We start from the raw sequence: 17201 nt of genomic DNA on the forward strand, positions 1-17201 counted from the left end.
AATTATACTCCAATAAAATTCACTAAAAAAATAATTATTCTTTATAACAAAATCACCAAGGGATGGAGTAGAGTAGGAATGTATGGCTGTGGCAGTAAGGAAGAAAACATACAGTTTGGAGTCAGATGAACCGGGTTTAAGGCTGAATTCTATTTCTTAATACATACGTAATTTTAGGTAAATTAGTTGGGCTTTCCAAGACTCCATTTATTTGCCTATATAATGGTGATGACTATAATAATAGTTACCTAAAGAAATTACGAGGAGGCTTAATATGGGAAGCATACAGGAATATATAGGAAAGTTATTACTGAATGTAAATATTAGTTTCACTAGTTCTTTAAGTGTTAAAAAAAACATATCAGCCAAATTCCATTGACTGATGTATGGATAAATGTAGTATACCTACACACTGCAAAAATATTTGACCATGAAAAAACATGAAATTCTGCTACAACATGGGTGATTGTTGAAAACATTATGCTAAAATAAAGATCATATACTGTATAACTCAATTTATGTGAAATGTCCACAATATACAAATCCATAGGCACAAAGAGTTGATTAGTGCTTGCCTAGGGTTGAGGTGATGGAGTTAGTCTTTGGGGAAATAAAAATGTTCTCAATTTAGACTGGTGATGGCTGCACAACTCTGTGAACATACTAAAAACCACTGAATCATACACTTCAAAAGAGTGAATTTTGTGATATGGGAAGGACATATCCATAAAGCTGTTTATTAAAAAAAAAAAAGATTCTGGGGCCAAAAGAAGCATTAGCACAAACCATTAGGAGTTCCAAAAAAGGATTTTTGGTTCTGATATTTCATTCATACACATTTGTTCATCTTCTGTGTTTCTTTTTCCATATAGATTATTAATGTAAATTACTTCCATAGAGTCACTCCAAACCAAAACATCAGGTAGTATAGTAAGTGTAGGAAACAGAAATTTTTTATACGTTGCCTGCCTCTCTATCCCCAGTAAATTGAATTGCAAATGGTTATCTCTTCTTGCCATCAGTTTTCAGGATGTAAACAAACTAGACGCTGAACATGTTGCTATTAATACATTCTACCATTCATAGCTGCTATGAAAACAAGTCACTATATTCTACTGAAAAGCTGGCAAAACACCAGTTGCTCTTTTTATACAGTGAATTTTCAGCTATAAAAATTATTTGAGGAACTGATTCGACATCTCTGTGAAGATAGAACCAGATTTTAAAAGTGGGACAACGACAATTTAGCAAACACCTGACAAGGGACCCTAACCCAATGCCTCTCCTCAAAGAATACACTTCCTAACTTTGATATATTATATACTTAGGTACAGAGTAGGACCATTACGGAGAACTAAGTGCATTTTTTGTTTCTGGAGATAATTGAACTCTGAAACATCCTTTAGAAGCAAACAATTCAGAGATACTAGTTGCCAAAGACTAGAAAACACATAAGATTCTCTAGACCAGTGCTGTTAACAGAAATATAATGTGAGTTGCAAATGTAATTTAACTTTTTAGTTACCATGGTTAAAAAGGTTAGATTAATTGTAATATATTTTGTTTAACCCAACATATTAAAAATATTATCATTGTAACATGTAACTATATAAACAGTGAGATATGTTTATATATATATAAATATATAATTCACTAAGTCTTTGAAGTCAGGTATATATTTTCCACTTACAGCACATCTCAATCTGGACTAGCCACATTTCAAGTGTTCAACAGTCAGGTGCAGCTAGTGGCTACCATACTGGACAGCACAGTTCTAGATCTACATGGAAAAACAGATGTTCTTTCTCCTCATACGCTCAGAAAGACACTGGTCCTACATGGCATCTAACCAAGAAATGTGTAGGTTTCCAATGATTTTAGGTGAGTAAACAACAAATTTTAAAAAGCCACTGAGCTGGAAGTTTAGTGGAGTGGTCTTATGGCTATCAGCTAGTGGAACTTCATATTTTGGGAAATTAAATGTTGGTGTACTGATGAGGGCAATATGCTACATGCTCAGATAATTTTTTTTGAGAGGAAACAATGTGGTTGTAATAAAAGGAAAATCAAGATTTTCATTAAAGTTAACTGATTGAGAACATTATTGAGGACATTATTTAAAGCCACTGTCAAGCTTCCAGAAGAAAAGTATTTTAAATTTGGTCAGCAGGAGTATACAGGAGTGTTCTATTGTTGAACAAAGAAGTAGGTTTAATATGAAAAATACTTATCTGAAATAAGTATATAATTTTGGTATCATGATATAATACTTGGTATAGCTCTTTATAAATTAATAAAAATAAGAGACACCTCCAAATTCACAAAAGATGTAGTCTTCTGAATCCAAAGGCAGGAGATAAATTGAAAGGTGGTATAAATGCTTTGAAGATGGGCAGGGAAAAGAGTACAGGAATGGAAACCTAAAATGATAGATAGAAGGTGACTATCTAATTGTGATCAAATAAGTTACTGTCAATTATAAATACAAAGATTCAATACTTCAGCTCATCAACTACAAATATGAATCAACCTTTATTCTAAGTCATGATCCACTGGGAAAGCTACACAGAAACCTAATTGAGGTTTTCTAAGAAAAACAAAAACATAATAGAAATGAGAGGGCTTCCCCAGTTGCTCAGTGGTAAAGAATCCACCTGAAATGCTAGAGATGTGGGTTCAACCCCTTGGTTGGGAAGATCCCCTAGAGAAGTAAATGGCAACCCACTCCAGTATTCTTGCCTGGGAAAACTAATGGACAGAGGAGCCTAGCGGGCTAAGGTTCATAGGGTTGCAAAGAGTCGGATACGACTGAGTGACTGAGCATGCACAAAGAAACACATAATAGAAATGAGGGGTAAAAAGAAGAAGTTCAGTGATAACTGGACAAGAGAAATAAATTACTCAAAACTAGATACACAGTCTGGAAAGTGAAAAGCTAAGGAAAAGGCTATGTGAAGATTAGATTAAAAATAATCAAGTAGCTCTGATATAATGTCATAGCAGGCAAACATATGTTCCCTCAAAAGTTCCTTGAGATAAATGTTACTGCCATGAACAGTATTATAAAGTAGATTATTTCAGGATGTAGGATATGTCTTACAATGCAGTTATGGTTAAAATCAGTACATGTGGAGGAAAATTATGTAAAATCGAGGTTATCCTTAAATTGCTCAAAATCAACCATTAGGCACAGGAAACAGTTTTGTGTATGCTACAGTAATACACAAAACTATATAATTTATACTGTACTCAATTTATATATGATTACAAATGCAAAAATCTAACTCTACAGCATTTTTAATTGCAAAGAGAAGACAACAGGAGCAGAGAAGTGAATTGGGGAAGCATTTTTGAAATGTAATCTATATCATTAACACTTTGGTAATAAGTTAGAGAATTAAAATTAAAAGCACTTATTTGTCAGAAAGTATACTTTCTAAGAAAGTACATTAGACAAGTCCATAAACAATGTTTATAGGCCCCCATGATCCTCAACTCCTGCTATTCATGCTCTTCCATGATCCTTTCCCTTTAAGTAAGGTGGTATCTATGATGTGCTTTTAACCAACAGGACCTGTCAAAGGTGACAGGATGTTTGTGACAATATGTATGTGATTACGTTGCATAAGATTATCACACCTGTTTTCTGGACTCTCTCCCCCCCTTGCTGGTGTTAAGTCCTCACATAGGAAGGAACTGCAGGTGGCCTCTAGGAGCTGAGGGCAGCCTCTTGCTGACTGCTAGTAAGAAACTGAAACCTCCAGTCCTACAACCACAAGGAACTAAATTTGGTCAATAACCTGAGTGAACCTAGAAACAGATGGAATCTCAGATGAGACTGCAACCTCAGTCTACACCTTGTGCAATCTCAGTTTAAATCTTAACTGTAGCCTGGTGAGACCCTGAGTAGAGGATCCAGCTAAGCTTTGCCCGGAATCCTGACCCATGAAGACTGTAAGATAATAAATGGGTATGATTTTAAGCCACTTACATCAGTGGTAGTATTGTTATGCAGCAACAGTTAACTAATAAATAAGGCTTATATCTAAAATGAATATCTGGCTCAAGAGAGACAAAAAACTCCAAAAAAGAAAAATTCAACACTAAAATCACAAATCACATCAAAGAGATGAGAAAAAGGACATTTAAGGAAAACAATGGGGGGGGGATTAGCCCCTATGGAAGACAGTATGGAGATTCCTTTAAAAACTAGGAATAAAATCATCATTCAGTACAGTTCAGTCGCTCAGTCGTGTCTGACTCTTTGCAACCCCATGAATCACAGCACGCCAGGCCTCTCTGTCCATCACCAGCACCCGAAGTTTACTCAAACTCATGCCCATCGAGTCGGTGATGCCTCCAGCCATCTCATCCTCTGCTGTCCCCTTCTCCTCCTGCCCCCAATCCCTCCCAGCATCAGGGTATTTTCCAATGAGTCAGCTCTTTGCATGAGGTGGCCAAAGTACTGGAGTTTCAGCTTCAGCATCAGTCCTTCCAATGAACACCCAGGACTGATCTCCTTCAGGATGGACTGGTTGGATCTCCTTGCAGTCCAAGGGACTCTCAAGAGTCTTCTCCAACACCACAGTTCAAAAGCATCAATTCTTCGGTGCTCAGCTTTCTTTATAGTCCAACTCTCACATCATAATGACCACTGGAAAAACCATAGCCTTGACCGACGGACCTTTGTTGGCAAAATAATGTTCTGCTTTTTAATATGCTATCTAGGTTGGTCATAACTTTCCTTCCAAGGAGTAAGCGGTCTTTTTAATTTTATGGCTGCAGTCACCATCTTGCAGTGATTTTGGAGCCCCAAAAAATGAAGTCTGACACTGTTTTTTCTATGTCTCCCATCTATTTCCCATGAGGTGATGGGACAGATGCCATGATCTTAAGTTTTCTGAATGTTGAGCTTTAAGCCAACTTTTTCACTCTCCTCTTTCACTTTCATTCAAGAGGCTTTTAGTTCCTCTTCACTTCTCAACATAAAGGGTGGTGTCATCTGCATATCTGAGGTTATTGATATTTCTCCCGGAATCTTGATTCCAGCTTGTGCTTCTTCCAGCCCAGCGTTTCTCATGATGTACTCTGCATATAAGTTAAATAAGCAGGGTGACAATATACAGCCTTGACATACTCCTTTTCCTATTTGGAACCAGTCTGTTGTTCCATGTCCAGTTCTAACTGTTGCTTCCTGACCTGCATACAGGTTTCTCAAGAGGCAGGTCAGGTGGTCTGGTATTCCCATCTCTTTCAGAATTTTCCACAGTTTATTGTGATCCACACAGTCAAAGGCTTTGGCATAGTCAATAAAGCAGAAATAGATGTTTGACTATGCCAAAGCCTTCGACTGTGTGGATCACAAAACAATCATATGACCCAGCAATCCCACTCCTAGGCATATGTCCTGAGGAAACTAAAACTGAAAAAGACACATGTATCCCATTGTTCATTGCAGCACTATTTACAATAGCTAGAACATGGAAGCAACTTAGATATCCATCAACAGATGAATGGATAAAGAAGTCATGGTACATATACACAATGGGATATTACTCAGCCATAAAAAGGAACACATTTGAGTCAGTTCTAATGAGGTGGATGAACCTAGAGCCTATTATACAGAATGAAGTAAGTCAGAAAGAGAAAGATAAATATCATATACTAACACGTATATATGGAATCTAGAAAGATGGTCCTAAAGCATTTATTTGCAAGGCAGTAATGGAGAAACAGACATAGAGAACAGACTTATGGACATGGGGAGGGGGGAGGAAAGGGTGAGATGTATGGAAAGAGTAACATGGAAACTTATATTACACGTAAAATAGATAGCCAATGGGAATTTGCTGTATGTCTCAGGGAACTCAAACAGGGGCTCTGTGTCAACCTAGAGGGGTGGGATGGGGAAGGAGATGGGAGGGTGGTTCAAGAGGGAGGGGACATATGTACACCTATGGCTGATTCATGTTGAGGTTTGACAGAAAACAACAAAATTCTGTAAAGCAATTATCCTTCAAATAAAGAATAAATAAATTAAAAAAAAACAATGGGGGTGTTATAAGTAATCCTCTTTGGAGCTCATGTTTAAATAGGCAAAAATGGCATAATATAGAATTTGGTATATAAACAATACCTATTGAGTGTCTACTATACTCCAGACTCTGGGATAGAGTGGTGAACAAGAGAGGTAAGTCTTCTGACTGCAGGGAACTTATATCCTAGTGACAGAATACAGAACATGGAAGTCTCAAACCCATAGTATGCTCAAGTTCATAATCAGATCAAAGCTCCCCAAAAGAATTTTGTTTTGGGAAATAGCATTTAGAAAAAGAAGATGAACGAGGAAGGGAGAAGCACAGCTTGGGGAAGACGGCACACAGATGGCACGGGAAGGCAGAACTACTCACTCTATTTTGGTAATTCTTGCTCTATTTTGTTTCAGTATCTTCCACCACTAAGGAAAATTTCCAACTAGCAACAGTGGGACAAATTTAAGCAGTTTAATATGAGTTTAAAGTCTCAAAACAACTGAAGGATCATGTGTCCCACTTCCTTTTTACTAACAATGAAATAGGAACCCAGAGATGATAACATTCTTAGTGATAAAATCCCTATCAACAGAGATGGTTGAGTTTGTGCCTTAAAAAAATTACCTGTCCCTAACAGAGGATAACAGGCAAAATAGAAAAAGAGAAAAGCAAAACAACACAGGTTAACTCAAGAAGAGAATAGCATCAATGTGGACAGAAACAGAAACACACGGCCAAGCAGGGTTTGAGGCCACAGGCAAGATGGATTCGGATTCATTGTTCTGTATGTGTCAGGCAGCAGGAGGGGCTGGAACTGACTCCTGCAGGGGAAAAGAATTCAGAGTGCTTCGTGTAAGACCAGGAAGGGTGTCAGTGCTTGAAGCCAGGGGCTCAGTGGTGCTCTCCTGCTTGTGTAGGGGTGTTGTCTACCTGCTGACTAAGGCTATTGGCTTAATGGGAAACGAGACCAGAAGGGAAAATTTCAAAATACATGAAGAAATCCAGTATTAAAACATCAGACAGTGTTCAGAAAACAGAACACCTACATGCAAAAGAATCAAACCAGACTACTTTCTCACACCATATATGAAAATAAACTCCAAACAGATTTAAAACTTAAATGCAAGTTCTGAAAGTATAAAACTTCTAGAAGAAAACATAGGCTGTATGCTCTTTGACCTCAGCAATATTCTTTTTGTACTGTCTCCTCAGGCAAGGGAAACCAAAGCAAAAATAAACTAAAAAGCTTTTGCACAGTGAATGGGAGAGAATATTTCCAAATGGGGTTAGTATACAAAATATACAAAGAATTCATATAACTCAGTGTCAAAAACTATCTGATTAAAACATTGACAGAGGACCTAAATAGATATTTTTCCGAAGAAGACATATAGATAGTAAATAGCCCCATGAAAAGGTGCTCAACATCACTAATCATCAAGGAAATGCAAATCAAAATCACAATGCAATCTCCTCATACCTGTCATAATGGCTATTATCAATAAGACAAGAAATAACAAGTGTTGGGGAGGATATGGAGAAAAGGGAACCCTTGAGCCCTGGTGTCTATTTCTGAGTAATTTTTCAAAGAAAACAAAAACACTAGTTAGAAAAGATATATGCACCACCATGTTCATTGCAGCATTATTTACAATTGCCAAGATTTGAAAGCAACCTGAATATCTCTTGATAGATGAACAAAATGGATAATTTTATAATATATATAATGGAATATTACTTAGCCATAAAAGGGGTGACATCTTGTGATTTGAGAAAACATGGGTGGACCTAGAGGGTACTTGCTAAGTGAAATAAGTCAGAGAAAGAAAATATAGCACGGTATCGCTTGTATGTGGAATCCAAAAAATAAAACAAATGAACAAACAAAATAGAAATAGACTCACAGAAACAGAGAACAAAATGTTGGTTGCCAGAGGGGAAGAGGGCAGGAGAATGAATGAAAGAGATGAGGGAGATTAAGAGGTACAAGCTTCGGGACTTCCCTAGTGGTCCAGTGGTTAAGACTCTATGCTTCCAGTGCAGGGGGTATAGGTTCGATCCCTGATTGAGAAGCTAAGATCCCATAAGTGGTGTGGTCAATAAATAAATTAATTACAAAAATAAATAAGTCACAGGGATATAACATACAGCACTGGGGATATAGTCAATATATTATAATAATGTTGCATGGTGACAGATGCTAACTAGACTTATTGTGGTGATCATTTTGTAATGTATAAAAATACTGAGTCACTATGTTGTACACTTAAAACTAAGTTAAGTATAAATTAATTACACTTTTATTAAAATTTGATTAAATTAAAATGTACAGACTTTTTAGTAAATTAGATATTACTGCACATCATATGCTAGCTTAGAAGCATCACTTCTAGTAAAAATGTATGGAAGGGGAAGAAATCACATCAGTCAACAAAACTTAACAGTTGGAACAGAATCCATTCCAGTTTGACAAATAAGTCTTTAAAATAAGTATGTGCTAGATGTATTCAAAGGAATGAAATTAACAGACTTCCCTGGTGGTCCAGATTAGGACTGAGCTTCCACTGCAGGGGTACAGGTTCAATTCCTGGTCGGGAAACTAAGATCCCGCATGCCTTGCAGCATGGCCAAAAAAGAAAAAAAACAAACAAAAGCCAAAGAGGTAAATTAAGGTATGATTTCCGTGAAAATAAAATGAATTACAAACCAAAAGAAAAAGAGAAATAAAACAAAATCAGGTGAAAACTAACCAATTAAAGATTCTAGAAATGAAAGTACTGAGTGAGATTAAAAAAGGTAGTAGATGAGATAAACCATAGAACAGACAAGAGAAAACAGGTAAATTACTGTTCTTATACACTGCTGGTGGTATTTACATATGGTAATGAAAAAGAATGAAACAATAGCGGTGAATCTCACAAATAGAATGTTGAGTGAAAGAGACAAGTTTGCATACTGTATTACGCAGTCTCACTCTTTTGTATTGTTAACATATAAACTATTAAAAACATGCAAAACTAACTCTGGTGTTCAGGGTTGCACATTTAAGTGCTAGAACTATAAAGAAAATAAGAAAGTGGTTATAATAAAAGTCAAGGCAGTGGTTACCTTAGGGGAAAAGAAAGAGGCTGTGCTTGGGAGTGGCACATAGTGGGTTCCTGGCAGTTCTCTGTTTTTTGACCTGGGTGAGGTTACATGGGTCTTCATCTTTAATATTTCTTTGTTCTGGCTGTGCAGCATGTGAAAACTTAGTTCCCTGACCAGGGATCAAACCCCAGGCCCCTTGCAGTTAAAGTGTGAAGTCTTAATCACTGGATTGCTGGGGAAGTCCCACATGGGTCTTCTTTAATAATAACATACTAAGCTGTACATTGATGGTTTATGCATTTTTTTCTACACGTCTTACATTTCATAATTAAAATGTTTTTGTTTTGTTTGTTTAAAACAGAGAATTTTGAAATGTAGATACTGAGAAACTCACCAGGGATACAGCACAGAGAAACAAAGAGATTAAAAATATATAAAAGGGCAGTTAAGAGACATGGAGGGTGGGTTGGAAAGTTCCAATATCCAGACAATAGCAATTCCAGAAGAGGATGGAGGCAATGGTAGAGGAGCAATATTTGAAGAGATAATTGCTGAGAATGTTTCAGAACTGAAGACAGACTTGTATCCAAGTACCTAACAGAATAAGTAAAAATAAATCTAAACTAAGGCATATCATAGTAAAACTATAGAATATCAATGATAAGGATATAAAGTTTAAAAACTTTTGTATCAGGGCAGCCAAGGTCTGATTGGCAGCAAAAAATGGCCAGAAGGGATGTAGCTACAAAAACTGAGATTTTTATATCCATTCCAGAGAGAGGGCATAATAAAGAGAAACCTATAAAGAATAGGCTTACTACCCCAGATTCTATGAACTTTGAAAGGTTGTCCCTCAGCAAGATAAACCTGGGGGTTGGTGAACGGGGACATAAATGGTCTGGGACCAAAGAAATGATACTGGACACAGAAATGGATAAATACATCAGTTAATATGATTTATGATTGACTGAAAATAGTATGAATTACTGTACGTTTTAGAAAAGGGGGAAATGAAAATTTTAAATTCAATAGCATGACTGCTGGTGGAGGTGGTAGGTATAAAGCATTCAAGGTCCTCATCATTGTTGGATAGTTATTAAAAATATTAAACAATTATAAACACTCTTGGAAAAATATGTAATTATTATTTTGAAAGTACTACCAAAAAACCCCCAAACAACAATACAAAATTAGAAATGCCTTATGTTGCTTCCTAGTCAGCAGAAGCATAGTGAAAGAAGACTAAAAACTAAGAGGGGTAGGTGCAGTTTCTGTTTTCAAAGAGGGTACTTTTAAAATTATTTATTTATTTAGGCCTCACCAGGTGGGATCTTTGTTCCCTGACCAGGGATTGAAACTCTGTCCCTGGCAGTGAAAGCATGGAGTCCCAACCACTGGACCACCAGGGAATTCCTCAAAGAGAGTACTTTTGAAAGTAAAGAAAGTTACTTTTTGACACCTCAGATTGCAAAGCCTAGCCAAAATCTGTCAAATTACAGAAATGAGTATTAAATACTGCTTTATAAGCACTTTCCCCAAAAATGAAGCAGGGTGACCAGGTGGAATTTGCATGAATTCTACTGAGAAAAAGTTATACCAATCTAGCTTGATTCTCTGCATTCTTTTTTGATTTTTAAAAAAATTTTACAAAATTTTTGTGAAAAGAATTAGAAAACATGGGAAAAAAATTCTATCTATCATTAACAAATGAGTGTGTGTGTGTGTTATGGCTAAGTCGCTAGGTTAGCAGAAGAAGGGTGTGACATATGGGGGATGAAGTGAGAAGAACACTGGACTGGGGAGACTGAAGCCCTGAATATTCAGATATATAAGGAAGGAGATGGTCCAGTGGGGCAGCCTAGGCATCTAGACTCTGATGTCCAATAATGTGGATTTGCATCAAACTACCTTGGCCAAATGACTCCAGTTTCACTTGCCTTCTTCACGCATGAAACAAGGGGGATAGCAGGGTGTAGCGAAGCCTGTTGTCATCTAATCCACTGCTTCCCTCAGCTTTAAAATTCTATGAAACTAAAAAGAATTACATGAATCAAAACAAAATCATATGGTAATATAAATGCTGGTGCTCTGTGTCAACCCAGAGGGATACAGTGGGGAGGGAGGTGGGTTCAGGATGGAGGAGACGCATGTATACCTATGGCCGATTCATATATGGCAACAACCATCACAGTATTGTAAAATCATTATCCTCCAATTAAAATAAATAATTTTTTAAAAAAATCATAAAGCCAATGTGTTAAGTCTCCAGATAAGATAAAACTGGAAGAGTAAGAGTGAAGAATGAAAAAGCATTCAGACTTGTGTCAGAATTGGCTGAAATCAGTAGGCTACCAGTCCACGGGGTCGCAAAGAGTCGGACACAACTGAGCAACTTCACTTTCACTTTTTCACTTTCACTATCATGAAGTTTAATAGGAAGAAACAAAGACCTCAATTTAGATGAACAAAAGATCGTCTGTGCAAATATTAATACAAAATGGCATAGACGTGGCTTGATAATTCATTCAAAAAGAGCTAGATATTTTAATATATGCTCCTGGAGCCAATGATATGATCGGATGATTAGAGTAAATTAATGAACTCTCAGGTTAGAGTAGCCAGAAACAGTGTTTATGGTCATGGAGGCACAAATCCCACAGTGGGCATATTTCATTTTATTATTTTTTAAACATTTATTTATTTGGTTGTACAGGGTCTTAGCTGCAGCATGTGGGATCTAGTTCCCTGACCAGAGATTAAACCTGGGCCCCCGGCACTGGAGTGTGGAGTCTTAACCACTGGAAAACCAGGGAAGTCCCAGGAATACCTCATTTTACTGTGCTTTCCAGATACTCGGTTTTATTTTTCCCCACAAATTGAAGGTTTGTGGCAACTCTGCACAGAGCAAGTCTACTGGTGCCATTTTTCTAACATTTGCTCACTTTGTATCTCTGTGTCACATTTTGGTAAATCTAGCAATATTTCAAATTTTATTATTATATTTGTTAAGGTGATCCGTGATTAGTGATTTTTGGTGTTACTACTGTAATTGTTCTGGGGTGCCACAAATTGTTCCTATATAAGACGGTGAACTTAACGATAAGTGTGTATGTTCTGACAGCTCCACCAACTGGCCATTCCCCATTTCTCTACTTCTTCTCAGACCTCCCTATTCCCCGAGGTAGAATAATATTGAAATCAGGCCAATTAATAACCCTACAATAACCTCTAAATGCTCAAGTGAAAGGAAGAGTCTCATGTCTCACTTTAAACCAAAAACTCAATAGAAATAATTAAACTAGTGAGGAAATAATATCTAAAGCTGAGACAGACTGAAAGCTAGGCCTCTGGCACCAAATGGTTAGCCAAGTTGTGAATGCAAAGGAAAACTTGAAGTAAATTAAAAGTGCTATTCCAGTGAACACACGAATGATAAAGAAGTGAAAAACAACTTTACTGCTGATATGGAGCAAGTCTGAGTGATCTGGATAGGAGAACAAATGAACCACAACATTCCCTTAAGCCAGAGCAAGGCCCTAACTCTTTAATTCTATGAATGCTGAAAGAGGAGAGGAAGCTTCAGAAAAAAAAGTCTGGAGCTAGCAGAGTTTGGTTCACATAGTTTAAGGAAAAGAAATTGTCTCTGTAACATAAAAGTGCAAGGTGAAGCAGCAAGTGGTGATGTAGAAGCCACAGCAAGTTATCCAGAAGATCTAGCTAAGGCCATTAATGAAGGTGGCTACTAAAAACACATTTTCAATGTAGATGGAATAGCCTTACATTGGAAGGAAAGACATCTGAAACTTTCACAGCTGGAGAGAAGAAGTCAATGTCTAACTTCAAAGCTTCAGAGGACAGGCTGTCTCTCTTAGGGGCTAATACAGCTGGTGACCTTAAGTTGAAGCCAATATTCGTTTACCACTCTGAAAATCCTAGGGTCCTTAAGAATTATGGTAAATCTACGCTGCCTGTGCTCTATAAATGAAACAAGAAAGCTTAGATGAGAGCACATCTGTTCACAACATGAAGTGCTGAATATTTTAAACCCACTGTGGAAACATAAGTTTAGAAGACGATTCCCTTCAAAATATGAAGGGAACTGACAACGTACCTGGTCACACAAGAGCTCTGATGGTGACCTACAATGAGATTCATGCTGTTTTCCTGCCTACTAATGCAACATATGGGCTTCCCTGATGGCTCACAGATAAATCTGCCTGCCAATGCAAGAGATGTGTGTTCGATCCCTGGGTTGGGAAGATCCCCTGGAGAAGGAAATGGCAACCCACTCCAGTATTCTTGCCTGGAGAATCCCATGGACAGAGGAGTCTGGTGGGATACAGTCCATGGGGTTGTGAAGAGTTGGACACGACTAAGTGACTAAACAACAACAACAACGCAGCATACATTCTGCAGCCCATGAATCACAGAGTAATTGTGAATTTCAGCTCTCACTGTTTTAAGAAAGACAACCTGTATGGCTACAGTTGCCATAGACAGTGATTTCTCTGATGAATCTATCCTGGGCAAACTATAATGAAAACCTACTAGAAAGGATTCACCATTCTAGATGCCATAAGAACATTTGTAATTCATGTGAAGAGGTCAAAATTACATCAACCAGAGTTTAGAAGAAGTTCACTCCATCCCTCATGGATGACTTTGAGAAGTTCAACACTATTTCTAGGAAGTAACTAGAAATAACAAGAACTAGAATTGGAAATGGAGCTTTTTTGTGACTGAATTGTTGCAATGTCATGATAAAACTATAAGGAATGAGAAGTTGCTTCTCATTCTTACAGATAACACTGTTATTTTCATTAGCTTTTGAATGTCTGTCATATTATCTATACTGATTGAAATGTACTTACTTCTAATGCATAATATACGGGTTTATCTCTGCCGAGTTTGTACGCCACTGTGGTCAGAAGGCCATGTTCAGAAAATACACACTGTAGGAAAGAGAAAAAGAGTTTATAGCCAGGAAAACAAAAAGATAGTATATGAAGATTTTTAAAGCAAAAATGATCTAGTTATAATTCAATAAACACGACAATTTAGAAAATATATCTTAAAAATCAAAATTACCAGTATTAAGAACAATACACTTGGGAGACTGGGATAGAGATATATATACTACTATACATAAAACAGACAACTAATAAGGATAACTAATAGCACAGGAAACTCTACTCAACGCTCTGCAATGACCTACATGGGAAAAGAATCTTAAAAAAGTGGACATTCTTTGCTGTACACCTGAAACTACCACATTATAAATCAACTATTAACTCCAATAAAAATTATTTTAAAAAGAACAATACACTCAAACAGTACAAAAAGATTATCCCTTGTTGGAAATTAGACTTGAATTAAGACTCTGACAAGCTCCTAGCGAGATCTTCTACTAACACAATTAAAAATACACATATAAAAGTCAAAGAACCTAAAATGGTTCTTACAAGAATGCTTCAAATGTAGTGATACTCATCATTTTTATTGAGCTCTAAATGAAACCCTGATAAAAAAAAAGCTGCTGACTCAAAAGTTACTTAATAGCAAATTATGTTGAAATACTGTTTACATGAAGTTAAAGAAGACTTCCATGAATCTTTTAATTTAAAAAACACCAACCTTACGGCCTGTATTACATAGTAAGAAGCAGCCTGTTCCATACCTACAGTTAGGGGAAGAATGAACAGTAGGACAATTTTATTAAAAGTAAATGCTGAAATGTTAATAATACAACATTGACATTTAACATAGAACAATAAAAGAAATTAAATTTTTAGAAAAGTTTCAAAAGTTAACAAATATCACATACACTCTTGGAATAATGTTTTAAAGAACAGTCTAGGGACTTCCCTGGTGGTCCAGTGGTAAAGAATTTCTCCTGCCAATGCAGATAACCCTGGTTTGATCCCTGGCCTGGGAAGACCCCACATGCCACAGGGCAACTAAGCCCATGTGCTACAACCACTGAGCCCACACTCCTCAAAGCCCATGCTCTGCAACAAGAGAAACCACCACAATGAGAAGCCCAAGCACCACTAGAAAGTATCCCCCACTTGCCACAACTAGAGAAAGCCTGCACAGCAACCAAGACCCAGCATGGCCAAAAATAAATTAATATTTTTAAAATATGTTTCCTTAAAAAAAAAGTCTAGAAGAAAATGTACTTAGTGGAATCCTAATGGAAAAGCTCAACATTCAAAACACTAAGATCATGGCATCTAGTCCCATCACTTCATAGCAAATAGATGGGGAAAAAATGGAAACAGTGACAGACTTTATTTTCTTGGCATCCAAAATCACTGCAGATGGTGACTGCAGCCATGAAATTACAAGACACTTGCTCCTTGGAAGAAAAGCTATGACAAAGCTAGACAGTGTATTGAAAAGCAGAGATATCACTTTGCCTACAAAGGTCTATATGGTCAAAGCTGTGGTTTTTCCAGTAGTCATGTATGGATGTGAGAGTTGGGCCATAAAGAAGGCTGAGTGCCGAAGAATTGATGCTTTCAAACTGTGGTGCTGGAGAAGACTCTTGAGAGTCCCTTGGACAGCAAGGAGATCAAACCAGTTAATCCTAAAGGAAATCAACTCTGAATATTGACTGGAAGAACCAATGCTAAAACTGAAGCTCCAAAACTTTGGCCATCTGATGCAAAGACCTGACTCATTGGAAAAGACCCTGATATGCTGGGAAAGATTGAGGGCAGAAGGGGGCGGCAGAGGATGAGATGGTTGGATGGCATCACCGACTCAATGGACATGAGTTTGAGCAAGCTCCAGGAGTTGGTGATGGAAAGGGAAGCCTGGCGTGCTGCAGTCCATGGGGTCGCAAAGAGTCGGACACGACTGAGTGACTGAACAACAATGAAAAAATGCAAGTATAGTATTTGGAGCTTAGTCGTAACCCAGGTCCATGTTTATATTAATAAAATAGCACTGAGTTACAATAAATCCTAAATTCTCTCACAGTTACATCTCTACTAATCCATGTGGAGTGAAACATCATGGCTAATTCATGGCCATTCAGCAATGGGACAGGCTGGCCTAGGGCCATCATTAGGCAGTCGTAAACCTCTGGCATGGAGAGAGTGTAGGTCCAGCGTGGGGGAAAAGTGTAGCTGGACTTTGGGACAGGAGTGGCGAGGAGGGAAAAGCTATTGCTGGTCTATCTCCTCCCTTCCCTAAGCAGGCTAGGGTGTTCTAACAGTGCTCAGAGAGTCAGAGCCAGCACGTAGCATAGCTGCCAGGGAAGAACTGAATTTACTTTGTGGCGGCCTTATCAGCAAAAGCTTTGGACTCTGCAACAAATCTGGCACTTGGACATGCGTGAGTGGTTCTGAATTGTGCCGAGCAGATAAGTGGTTCAAGCTGATATCAGCAAGGGTCCCATGGCAACACTGTTCAAACGAGTTGGCTGTCATCTCTGGCTTGCCCCAGCTGTCCTAACCTGCCTGGGATTCCCTCCCCACAGGCCTTGTTGCTGTGCCCAGGTGGGAGAAGGGGGAGGGCTCAGCCCAGGGGTGTGCAGATAGATCCCAGCAGATGCTGCTATCAATATGAGTCAGCGCTAAGCCAACAGACCCCCACTTGCTGTGTTTGTCTTATGGAGCAAACAGAACGGGGGCAATTTTTCCCGAAAAACATGTTTTCAGGAACCACTGATGTGAAGAAAAATTTGCCGAAGACCATCTATCTCTTTTGCTCAATACAAGCATGATTGTGGGCTGCTTGATGACCAGTCAGCACATTCAGGGAGCATGGCGTTCATGAGTATCTATCTCAGTTTTCAAAGACACCAGTCAAATAACACTAGGTTCTGGTAATAATACATTTATGAAGTCAAAACACGTAAATCACTATACCTTTTCACTTCTGTGATGCTAAAAAACCTACATATTTTAAGTCAATCTCTGTGAACAAATATTCATAAGAGTGGAAGTTAGTTATCTGTTCCACACTTTATAAAGGAGAAATCTGTACTGATTTAGTCCCCATATAAACACTATGTATACTGAACAGTAGTGTACAAGTCCTAAATTATGAAATTGACACAGAAGCTCAAGGTAC

At 37.8% G+C, this 17201-nt stretch overlaps 1 protein-coding gene across 6 annotated transcripts in view; it reads right to left on the reverse strand.

Moving 5' to 3' along the window:
• The window catches only part of GK (glycerol kinase), a 77259-nt gene that overhangs the window by 17404 nt on the left and 42654 nt on the right, over positions 1-17201 (reverse strand). For all 6 annotated transcript variants that reach the window (XM_043458906.1, XM_043458905.1, XM_043458903.1 and 3 more), the window contains 2 exons: positions 14754-14796; positions 13991-14071 (listed from right to left, as the gene is read on the reverse strand). In XM_043458906.1, the coding sequence (XP_043314841.1) occupies positions 13991-14071; positions 14754-14796 (124 nt within the window). The remainder of the gene's footprint in view (positions 1-13990; positions 14072-14753; positions 14797-17201) is intronic.

Source organism: Cervus canadensis, chromosome X (genome assembly GCF_019320065.1).
Source record: "Cervus canadensis isolate Bull #8, Minnesota chromosome X, ASM1932006v1, whole genome shotgun sequence".
Taxonomy (NCBI): Eukaryota; Metazoa; Chordata; class Mammalia; order Artiodactyla; family Cervidae; genus Cervus; species Cervus canadensis.